Source organism: Brachyistius frenatus, unplaced genomic scaffold (assembly GCF_029030835.1).
Source record: "Brachyistius frenatus isolate BFR_SWC_R1_liver_20210118 unplaced genomic scaffold, ASM2903083v1 Contig_39, whole genome shotgun sequence".
NCBI classification, from domain to species: Eukaryota; Metazoa; Chordata; class Actinopteri; family Embiotocidae; genus Brachyistius; species Brachyistius frenatus.
Window position 1 is genome coordinate 2,335,110 of NW_027210638.1, and position 12,425 is coordinate 2,347,534.

Consider the following 12,425-nt stretch of genomic DNA (forward strand, 5'->3'; position numbering starts at 1 on the left):
ACTGTTTTGAGTGATTCATCCAGGTACTTGTAGTGCACTGCATATTTCCATACTTGTCAGTGAAGGCTCTTATGCACTGATAACAGTGAGAGTTAATGTACAATATATAAGTACGCCATTTGGAACATAGGCACAGCCTCAGTCTTGTTTTCCACTATACCACCTGAACCATTTCCCATTGGTTGATTAATTATTTTTAAAATGAGTTTGAATAAATAAAGTAAAACATTTTTTGGAATAGTCTCATCCATGTGTGTCACTTAGTAATCCAGAACCTTGAAGCTGTTGCTGCATTTTCAGTCAACAAACATGTTGTTTATCACATCTTGTGGGTTCATGAGCAAATCCAATAATTTTTCTTTCTCAAACAATAAGATAATAATTTACTGTACAAAATGGATTTTCTCTTTTTTTTTTTTTAGCAGTAATGATAAACAGTGGGTGTAAATTTGTCATATTCTTTTATGATTAACTTTACCTCACATTATTTTAAGAAACAAAGTAGGTCTTCATGTATCAAACATTGAGAAATTGCAAAAAAGCCAAACACCAGCAGAATAAATAGTTACACTAAATGCTTCAACACTGAAGTCACCATCCATTTTGTGCCATTATGAGCTCAAAGCTCTATAAATAATGAAGCATATATAATGCTTTAAGAAGTGCATCACAAACAGATGGTGAACTAAGACCTGCTCAGACAAGGAGAGCGAGCGAAGCGGTGAGAGTGCAACCATTCGGCAACAGCAAATACATGCAAGCAAAAAGAAAAAAAAACAACCAAAAAACAAGACTCATTACATTAACACTGTGGTCTGCTGTCAAACCCATCAATACATTCTAGTTGTACGTCTCTTTTCACGTTGCATAGCTGACATAAAACATTTCAAAAACTGGATCAAGGTAAGCTGCGTAAAGGTCAGTCACTGTGTGCTTGGCACAGACGGACGCTCACACAGGTTGCAAGAAAAGTAAAGTCTGGTTTGAAAGTTGATATGTGTTTCTGATGTTTCAAGACTAGTTGGTCCACGAACATTAACCTGTAGCATCCGTTGTTCTAAGCATACTAGTCTAAAGTATGTCAGCATGGATTAAATTTAGTGTTTAGTCTCTGATTATATCAAGTATTCGTTGATGCTTCATTCTTCCTCATTTTGCTCCTCTCGGTTTCTAATAAGATTTGATTTTTTTAATGTTTGTATGATTTTTTTTCTGCAGACATTAAATCACAGGTAAACTGGTGTGTTGACCAAAAATGAAAGAGCCATTTTGAGGTACATATGATGTTGCTGCTCCTGTCATTCCTCAATTTCGGACATTTCCACGGCAGTGAAATTAGGCGTTTTGGAAGTCCTTCTCCCCACAGGGCATCTCACTGATAGCGGTCCTGGTAGTCCCCATTCCCTAAATGTTCCTCTTCCTCTTGCATGGTCACCCCTCTCTTCTTTTTCCAGCCCTGTTTTCGACTCGATGATTTGTCTGTTGTTCCGTAGCTCTTTTTGGGGCCCATCATATTCTCGCTGTTGAGCTCTGACTCCTCAGCCAGCTCGTCCTCATCAATAATGCCACATTTATCCTCGCTCGTGCTCTCAGGGTTGGCCCATTCCTGCTGCTCTCCCGAAGCAAAGATAGCATAGAAGATGACCCCTGTGTAATGCACCATGGACGCAATAACAAAGACATTCTGCCACTCTAGACGAGTCTGTAGGGAGATAAATGGAGTCAATAAATTTCCAGTTCGAGGCAGACTTACTGATCTTTCAATGATGTACCACTGAGGTAACCCTGTAAATCCACTGCCTTACTCATGGCACTGAAAATACTAGAGCTGCAATGTGTATAATACATTTTACACGGCCATCAATTATTAACAATAGCCTTTGATATGTGCAAGATTACATACAGCAAGTCAGTGGCCCACAAAAGTCATACCTGATATAATTTATACACGTGATCGGGAAAACCTTATAGAGGGACACTGTGTCTAAATGTCCTGTCAGGTTGGGTATATACATGTAGAGAAGAACATTTGAAGATATCTAAGGTAAACTACTGCTGAAATAAACAAATAAATAACTGCGAACACATATGCAAAACAGTCAGTTGTACCTTGTGTTTAGTCAACGCTCCGACAATTAGGGGACACACCATTCCAGACAGCGTTCCCACCCCGTTAGAAATGCCCATCAGGATGCTGGCATAGCGAGGAGCAATGTCCAGATGATTGACATTAAAACCTAACAACACAGAACACAAAAGAACGTTTGATTGTTGTAAGTGGAACACAATAATACAACAAATTCATATATTTTTTTTTCTTTTTGGCAATTGAATATCTTGTAACAGTGAACATGTTTCAGAACTGCATATGCACTTAAATTTTTTTGGTTGCCTTGTCTACAATCTATAAAATATTCAGTAGAAGTGCCTCTGTGAATGTTTGGCAGACTAATGCATGTATACTGCATCACACCCAAAGGAAAATACAGCATATAGTGTTTCATTTTTGAGAAAATTCTTTCATGACCCGCAAGAAAATTGAGGAAGAGGAACAATAGGGGGAAAAAAAGGCTTGTTAGCAACCTCCTGCAGAGTTGACTGTTTTCCACTTGTGGAGTTTTATGTTAAACTTTAAATGATCAAGCGTAAAATTCTAAGTTTAACAAAACATTTCTGTTGTAATACCTGAAATGGCGAATCCACTGAAGCCTACAGCAAGGACAAGGAAGGAAATGGCGACCCCTCGAGTGTGAGAAAACCCCACCACCAACAGCAGAGTAGCCTCCATACCAAATCCTGTGACAAAACAGCATGTGCAGAATTAACTCATGTTAGAAACTCTATATTCATACTCTCCAGTTGAATTGCACATCAGGTGTTTGTAAGAAATGTATCCATAACCTCCCAACCTACAGAGCAAATGGAAAATAATTGGCTAATAATGTTGCTGTCTTCCAAATTACATACTTCCCTTAGTACACTAACAATTGGTGCTGTCACATGTTTGGACTTTTACTTGTGTAGTGCAGGAATTTTGACAGTGTAGTGTTGTCTCAAATCTTAATTAAGAAGTTTCGAAGCTCTTAGTTATTTGTAAATGAATCAGTCATTCTGTTTCATTGCATGGAGATCAACTAGTTCATAACTCTCCAGCTAGAAGGAACCACAGAGGCTAAACACAGAGGGGTACTGTGTGCACCCACAGACTGGGACACAAATATAAAAGGGTGATTAAAACCGACCTCTGGACGGTACCCACACAGGTTGACACTTCAGTACAGCAGTACTACTATAAATAGCAATACACATAGAATTTACATTGTAAAACATGTCCATAATAAGAATAATAAGATATGTTTACACAGACGTACCTCCACAGTTCATGAGTTTCCTCACATTGGTGGTAGACATGATTTTGTTACTGCGTAAGAAGTCAGCCAGCTGTCCTCCAATAGGAACTACAATCGTCATCACCATGTGGGGAACAGCAGAGATGATCCCCACCTGGAAGCAGTTCACACATTCAGGAAGCAAATCCACAGGTGAAGACCAAAGAAGAAGAATCTCTCTTTATGGACATTTGTCACTGTCTGTTAGATAACTACAATGAAAATGTGAGAGCTACCTTGCTGATGGGGAAGCCAAACACTTCCTCAAAATATGCCGGCTGGCTGATGAGAAGCAGATAGAAGGTCCAGCTGCGGCAGAAGTTGGCTACGATGATCGCATAGACAGGCATTGAGGTGAAGAAACGACGCCACGGAGTCTTGAATTTCTGTGATTGGAAGACAGAAGTCAGTATGCTTTTCATGCGTATGTATTTGTCCGGGTTTTTGTGAAAACATAACAAACTGCACCGGTATGCCCTCAATTTGACATCTTGTTACACACACACACCTCAGTCACACTCAGTTGCTTCATTGTTTCACCGATAGTGGTCTCAATGTACGTCCTCTCCTCGTCCGTGATTGTGGGATGTTCAGCAGGACTCCCATAGGCCAGCAGGAGCCACAGGATGTACCATATCATCCCAAAAACACCTTTTGATGAAATGATAACAACAAAAGTGAATGCACTCCTTCCTTTGTACATGCAGAGATGATTATTTCTAAAGTGATGGCTTTGTAAAGTATGAAAGAGTGGCTTGAGCGTAGGACAGATTAATTAAACCAAGCCTGGACCTTCTTTGGACCACGAACATTTTTCATTATTAAAAATGAAACCAGCGTGAGTCACAGAGCCCAGACAGGAAAATGTTAATTTACATCAATAAATCATGAGATTATATCGCAGCAGAACCAGAGTGGGTTTTTATTAAAACATGTTGCCAAAGTATGAATTTTATGTGAATGTTAATCATTTTAATCAAACTCAAAAGCAATTCAGATAACGCTTATTGAGCAAAGCATGCAAAGTACAACTGCCAGAGAGCAACATGTCAGTCAAGGATTATGAAAACCCCTTTTCATGACATGATTTAAAGACGCCACAGCTGGTGAACATCCTTAATGGTTTACTGTACATACACACTAATTCATTTTTCTATTATAGGATTTATCATTTATACCTATTTGTTTTTTTTAATGGTTCACAAAAATTTTATTCACCCTCTGTATTGGCTAAGAATGCTGTCATAAATGTTGGTAATCCATTAATACTCAAGTGCTCTTCTATTAATCAATAAAGTGTGGATTTATGTGTGTCAGGATATTTTTCATGAATAAATGTCAGTCCAGATTCTCTGCAGGTTTTTCCAGAAGTTAAGCCTTCCATTTAGGGGAGCTTCCAGATAAATTAATGAACTTAAAAGACTAAAAAGTGTCCTGCTGGATGATAAACCGCAGCCAGAGGATTTTTTTTTTTTCTCAAACTGGCAACTCAAAAGAACTTCTTATTAATGGGTTGAGACATAATTTAGGTAGATTATTTATTAACTTTTAACAAAACAAATAACTGTTTATAAACTTTGCAGCAATACTCAATGAATTTATTAGAGAACCCTTTAAATCTTAAAATAAGGCAATCAGTAATTCATTTCAGATTTTACAAAAACAAATAGAAGTAAGATCATTTTTCTACCAGAGGCAGTGTAAAATAAACTTTTGACATAAAGTGTCTTTGTGCAATTGGACACTGTTAGCAGCTACTGTTTGTATGTCTCTATTTCATCGGCAGGTCTGTCTGTCTGAAGGGAACTCAGAGCAAATGTTGACTTGTACTCAAGGATAAAGTGATGCGATTTTGGTGGTCGTAGGTCAAGGATGTGATCTCATAAAACACGTTTATGGCATTTACTTAAGATGAAATGCGCTAATTGGGACAAGGTTTCACACAAATGTCTAAAAGGATCAAATGATAAAGTGATAACATTGCATAGATCTTCTGTGCTGTCAGGTGAAATATGTGCATGAAGCACTGGCATTTTAGAATTTGTAGCTTCTTTTAGCAACGTCCATATTTGTTGTCTATTGTCATAATTTAACTTTGTTCTCGATCAGAATCAGCTTAATGGGCCAGATTCCTTCAAAGTCCTCAATACATACACAGTATTATGTAAGTCTGGACAGACATTAACCCCACAACTGTAAGGTAATTGTAATTTAATTAGTGTGAACGTATTTTGCATTTTCACGCTGTTTTTATGTGTGAATAAAGTCTGTGATATTCTTTCAAACATTTGCCTTACCATAAATATAGAAGACCGAAGACCAGCCGACGTACTGAACGAGCACTCCAGCTAAAGGCATGGCGATTACTGCTCCTGCATATGATCCTGGGAAAATTGGTGTCAGATATCAATATTATTCAAGCGGTCACACTTGATCTCTGTGATTTCTGAAAAAACAAGACATGTTGTCTTGTTTATTTTTTTTCACAAGTTTCAATATTATAAACAACTGAAATCTCTGACGTCATGTAGTTACAGTGCAACAAATGTAGACTGTACTGCAAAAATGTGTCTTCATAAGAACAAACATATGAAAGAAACACATTAGTTTCACTGAATGAATGCTGTCAAAATGAATCATTAGCACTGCCATTACAGAGAGGGTGCTTTCGTGTTTTCTATTATCCGACAGATTCATGAACACTGTTGTTTTGAATAGAGAAGACTGTGTGATAGGGCTTTTGGACAGTAAGCAATGTGACACTTCATTTAGGTGAATAGCGGGTGAAGCTCCTTCAGAATACGCAGGTGAGCCGTGTTCATTTACAGACAGTGTCAAGAGGGTTTTGATGCATGGGTTGTCATGGTACCAATTTAAAGTGCAACACGGTCATTTTCATTTCAGCAGAGCCAGCAGGAAACTGAATCTGCAAAACAAAATAAGCTCTTTCATGTCCATTTAGTAACCAGCCCCACTTTGACTTGCATGGTTGTGTAAATTGCAAAAACAGGTTTGGTGAAAATCACTGTGCTGACGTCAGTTTGGGGAAATTCGCAGAACATATTTGATCAAATGAAACAGAGGCGTCCCTCACCACAGAATGATGTGGTCGCCAGTCGACTCCGTTCAAGAGGTGGCGCCCATTTGGACCACATCCCATGGCATGCTGGGTAGGTAACACCCTAGAAAAGTGAAGATGACAAAAGTCAAAGATCGACTTGAGGTGAAACCTGGGATTCACGAATGCTTTAATGCTTTAAAGCAATAGTTTGATGTTGTGGTAAATATGTTTATTTTCTGACTGAGTTAGAGGATTAAATTGATACCTTTATCAATAAATATAAAGCTACAATGGGCAACCAGAGGTTTGCACAAAACCTGCTAGTCTGACTCTTTTAAAAATCCAGAATTTTGTCCAACTTTTCAAAAACCGAAGATTAAAAACTACGCGTTTGCTTTGAGAGGGCATTTTGTGCCAGTTGGTATAATAGTCACAAACATTTGTAAAACAACAACTTGTTTTGTATTCCTGTGCAGATTAAACAAAAAAACTACAATGTGGCCATCATTGAGCTTCGGAGGTGCCAGTAGATGGATAATGTTATCTTTGGTTGTTTCCCTCCTACTCCTGTCAACAGGATCGCTATTGTTTTCTCCCATATTTGTTATATCTTACCTCCACTAAGCCCTGGAGGATGCGCACAAACATGACGCAGCCGTAGTGCACCCTCGCTGCTGATGGGATGAACATATTCAACACTGACGTCAGGAAAATGGCAGCCCCAAACACCCTGTAGAAAAACTGGGATGTCATCATTTAGTGTAAAAGTGAAGACGAGTCAACTTCTTCACTGCAGGCTTTTAGTGTAGCTTAACATAAAGACAGGAAATGGGTGGAGGGGGTTGGTGGGTGGAGGGGGGCCTTTCTAACTAAGGAGAGAGCGTTTGTATTTACCCAGGGTCCTAAGGTTCTGAGGTCCTGTGCTCCTATTTTCCCAGGGTCCTAAGTACCCAAGTTCCTAGGTTCTCAAGTTCATATGTTCCCATGGCTTTCTGTTCCCATGGCCTTCTGTTCCTTTGGTAATTGTTGTCAAGGTTCTATGTTCCTACTGTCCTATGCTCCCCATTTGAACCCTAACCCAAAAGCCAACCCACAATAGCCCATGTCATATTAAGCTAATAAATAGTTTCCCATCGTGTGTCATATAAATCCAGGGGGACATGGGACATAGGACCCTAGGAATAAACTTGGGGACACCTGAAATAGTCTAATATTTCAGCATCTTGACTGTTGTGTGTTGTGATATTGTCCAGATCTGTGAGTAACACAACAAACACATGCGACCCAGCGTCTGAAAGCTACTGTAGGTGTCTAATATTGGCAGGCAGTATATCTCAAAATATCTGACAGTCAAAGCATCTCAGTCAGCCTTATAATGAGACAGATCTCATGCCTCTGCCTTTCATGGACTGAGATAAAGACATCCCATTCAATCCACAAGTTTCTGCTTCATCAATGCGGTACCTTCTCCTTTCTCCTTCACCTCATCCCCCCTTCCTCCTCTTTTTCCAAAACAGTGTGTAAGTGACACTTGTAATATTCCAGTGGCTGGTGTTTCAGAAAGAAATCAGAGGCAGGATCTTTCATTATTAACTCTGTCAGTGGCGTGTCCTCTTTTCCTGTGAAGCTTTTATTACAGGACTGCTATCTACTCCATCAGCACAGCTCACCACACCGTGCTGCTTTAACCCTTTAACCACAAGGGCTGAGGAGACGCTCCCTCAAAACCTTTACTTATTCATTGTCCTTCCTATGATCCTTTCTTAACATACATAATCAGGACCGCCATCATCTGTGTCTACACATCTCACCTCACATTTAACAACAAAGAGTTTCTGTCTCATCATTAACAGCATCAGTGTTTCTCTACACTGTTTAGGGCTACCTCCAAGTTTTACTTCCACTACTGACTGATTCGTTGTAAAGTTATATCAATTAAATGCTTTTTTTCTTCTATTTTTTTTTTTTTTTTTAATAAAAAAAAAAAAAAAACCCATAACAACAAAATATCGAACTGTTGGTGATGTAAAACAGGGATTACAGTTAGCGTGAAGCTATAAACAGTCACGAAGTCAAAAAGTGCATGTGACCTGTTGGCGAACAGCTTGTTGGAGATGAAGCCACCAGGGATTTGAGTGACAATGTAGCCCCAGAAGAAGGAGCCGTGTATCAGCCCCACCGTCTCTGGGTCCCAGTTAAACTGAGCTTTCTGGAAAAGTAGAAAAGGGTGATGATTGGAATTTAAAATGTAAAAAAGTAGCACTTTTCTTATCCTAATACTGAACTCATTACTCACTTAGTCCAACTCTAGCTTATGGTGGCTGGTATTAACTTATCAAACTATAAATAGCCTAAGTAGTGCTGTTCAACTGATGTTACAATGAGTTTACTCTAACTCTTCACTACTTGTACTGCTGTTAAACTATGTTTTATTTACCTCGATATTGTCGTTACAGTAAATGCTGTTCAATAAACCTGACAGTGTCACATAAATCCCTTAAACATTGATTAATATATATGAAAGAAAATGTAGTCTACATGTAAAGCCAGACTGTCATCTATGTTTTATTCCATGGTATATAAAGCAACATAAAAGAAACACATTACAAAGGCCTAAAAAATGTAGTAACCCAGAGGGGCCTAGTCTCCAGCTACCTGAAGCACTGGAGTCCCATTGATATAGACAGTGTTGTTGTTCACCATCTCCACAATGGCCACACCAAGATTACATCGAATGCCAAATGAGATGCAGAAGCCCAGGCCGCTGAGGATGGCAATTATATAGCGTTTAGGCAGGCCGCCGCAGCTGCAGTCCAGCAGCGGGGCAGGACGTGATGTTGATGCCACAGGACGCCCATCTTCCGTCAGCTCAATGTCGTCCTCTTCTTCCACATTACTGCCATCAATTTTCCTAAAGAGCAAATCAACATTTATCAGTTTATCTTGGAAAACCATTAACATGTATCCATGTTCCTCCTTGACTTTGTGTCCCGTTTACAAGCATATAATGTTGTCTTGTCTATAACTTCATCAGAAAAATAGCACAGTGACAAGGCAACATCCTGCTGAGGGAAGAGGAGAAAAAGGTCACAGAGCTGTAGTTATCAGGTTGCTTTCAGGGGCATCACCCTCCACACCTGTTCCACCACCCAGAATTTAAAAATGTATTGTCCACTGGTGCATTGACCAAAATTGGCTGATAAAGATTGACTTGTATTTTTTCAGTCCAATATTGTGCAGCTTTTACAGGTATTTATGTTGGCATATTTGTTGATATTTTTTCAATTATGTCTATGTTATTGTAACTCACATATGAACTGCATTATGAAAAGTGTATTTTTACAGAGAAACAAATTGATGAACATTTCAATTGATTTTGATTGTCCTTAATTTGGATAAACGCATTGTGATGAATGAGAAAAAAAATCATATTTTGCACAAGAAAATGCACATAAGTGAAAAAAGGTGTCATTTAAAAAAATCTAAAGTGATGGTGTAAATAATAATTGTTGTTATTAAATCTGTATGTTGAAATAGTAAGGAATTCAAATATTCCTTTTCAAATGAAATGTCAAATTTACATGACATATTAATGTTACACACACAGAAGTCATCCTCTAGGAAATTGCCTACTTAGTGCTCTATCTCCTAAAATGAATTCAATCCTATTTCTATATTAAGGCTCACCCACTATACACACACACAACCTTCTGTGAAATATGTATCAGATATGAAATATGTATTCCCATTTTAAAATAAAATCTATGATTACATCATTGGCATTGCCTGGCAAGCACAGGAATCAAATATTTATTTTTATCGTCAAGATCCCGGCGAACACGCCGGGCTTAATGTGCTCGCTCACAGGGTCTTCAAGTCCCTTCGACAGCAGATGTTTCAGCCTTTTCAGTTGAGCTTTCCTACAAAGTTACCTAAAAAAATAATCTCTACTGTGAATACAAAACACAGATCATGAGTAAAAAGACTGGTCTTATTGCGGTCCAACATCTATAAAGTGTAGTTTAAATAGCCGGGGCACACACACACACACACACACACACACACACACACACACACACACACACACACACACACACACACACACACACACACACACACACACACACACACACACACACACACACACACACACACACACACACACACACACACACACACACACACAGTCTTCATGCTTCCCTCCCATCACTCTGCATACAAACCCTCTCACCGCTGCAGTTTTCCCAGAGAGTCCCCGACAGTGTTCTTCACTTCCTCCTTCCCAGGTTTTAGCACCTGCTCTTTCAAACCTGCTAAACTAAAAGGCATTTTTCCTCTAGGTCTTTCTCTTCCCCCGCTTATCCCAAAACACTGTCTTGATACCTCACTGGCACACTTTGTTCTAAGAAAGAAAAACAAAATCCACTAGAAGCTGTTCCTCATCCTTCCCGAGTTTGTGGCACTGGGGATTGGCTCCACCTTTCAGGGGTGCCAAGGGTGCCTCAGAAGTAACAAGGACTTTTCTCCTCCACTTTTTGGAGAGGATTCAGTGAAGAAGTCGAGGGGAGGATGATGCTGAAGTATTCCTCAATGTCCAAAACATAATTCATTTAGACCCTCTGGCACTTGCTCTGAAAGATCCATTCAAGTGTGATGAAAAAGGACGCAAGCAAATGAAATTGTAGTATCCAGTGTTTTTAGTCTTCAAGCATCGTGGTCCCCTTTTGTCTGCAGCTAAACTGAATGAGCCTCTTCGATCTCCTCTCCATCTCATAACTCATCCATTCCTGGTGAGGAGGGGCAGGTGTAGCTGGTTTTTCAAAACCCAGCCCCTCGCTTTTACACATCAGCATCTTCATCTCCCCAGCACCACCCCTTTGGCTTGTTAGGTTCATCTGATAGCAGCCCAGTGGACGAACTATTAAATATGCATACGTTGCGTTGAGAAGAGACAGGAGTAACTGGACTGCTGTGGTGTAAACGTGGGAGCAGGTGAAACCGAAGACAGTGCAATTGAGCTCCAGGTAACCCTTCCGTTCTCTGACAACTTTTCCATGTCTACTGAATAAGCGATGGAAATCATAACTTCTGCCATACAGTTGAGTCTTTCATAAACCTGCCACCACCAACAACATATTGCTTACCATCTGACACTGACGGGCAGCTCCCTGAAAGACCTCTTTTGTCAGCCATGAGTGCATTTTCTTCTTTGCGGATCATTAAATATGCAGAATTTTAAAACAGAAATTGAGATTTTAAAATTTAAACAGCAGACTTGATGGTGCAGGCCTGGGCCCTCAGAATCTGGTTTAGCAATGGGCTGTAGCAGAGTGACTGCTCAGGGTGGTACTGGTCCTCCAGCTGGTTATGCACTCCATAAATAAACCAAGAACTCAGTCCCCAGTGAACACTTCCAATAAATAAGGTTCTTTTTACCAGAAATATCACACCCTTATTAATGAAACATGAATAGACTGCCCTGGTGTATGTTCTTTGAAATGTACACTGGTTTTATGTTTTTAGGCCTATTTATTGATCTACTTTTTTAGATAAGGGGATTTCTCAGTTGATTGGTGGAACATTACGAATTATTAGTCTCTTGAAAATGCATTGTTAACTTCTAAATCTATCTGAATTAATAATAATAATAATTTCAATGGTTATGGATGATATAGATGATATGATGGGGTAACTATAATTACACCAGCAAAGCCCAAACACTCTCACGCGCTCTCTCTCTCTCTCTCTCTCTCTATTCTTTCAGATGCAACTCAAGGTAAATGTGCTGCTTATTCTTCTTGGCAGTAAGAGAATAACATCTGAATATGAAGCCAAGGACTGTGAATAAAAAAGGCTTTCCACTTCTAAATAAGTCGTGCTTGCCATCTACTGTTTGGAATCAGGAAGTGTTCATCATATTCTGCAAAGACACAACCAACAAACTGAATACAATTATGATATTTACACAGTGGTGA

The 12,425-nt window shown here is 39.3% G+C and overlaps 1 protein-coding gene across 1 annotated transcript; it reads right to left on the bottom strand.

Annotated features, from left to right (window-relative positions):
- Positions 1-448: 448 nt before the first annotated feature.
- On the bottom strand, positions 449-11,157 carry slc17a8 (solute carrier family 17 member 8). Its single transcript, XM_069701836.1, has 12 exons — positions 10,682-11,157; positions 9,106-9,361; positions 8,541-8,659; positions 7,066-7,180; positions 6,484-6,571; positions 5,687-5,773; positions 3,898-4,040; positions 3,626-3,775; positions 3,372-3,504; positions 2,686-2,796; positions 2,110-2,237; positions 449-1,702 (listed from the first exon to the last, which is right to left on the bottom strand). The coding sequence occupies exons 1-12, from the start codon at positions 10,777-10,779 to the stop codon at positions 1,373-1,375; spliced, it is 1,758 nt and encodes a 585-aa protein (XP_069557937.1). The 5' UTR covers positions 10,780-11,157; the 3' UTR covers positions 449-1,372.
- Between the last annotated feature and the right edge of the window lie 1,268 nt (positions 11,158-12,425).

Excerpts from the sequence above, each read along its gene's own strand:
- slc17a8 (XM_069701836.1), bottom strand. The coding sequence starts at position 10,779 with ATGCCTTTTAGTTTAGCAGGTTTGAAAGAGCAGGTGCTAAAACCTGGG. Across the intron at positions 2,797-3,371 it reads GAAACTCATGAACTGTGGAG|GATTTGGTATGGAGGCTACT; the intron begins GTACGTCTGTGT and ends GTTTTGTCACAG. Across the intron at positions 2,238-2,685 it reads CAGTGGATTCGCCATTTCAG|GTTTTAATGTCAATCATCTG; the intron begins GTATTACAACAG and ends CTGTGTTGTTAG.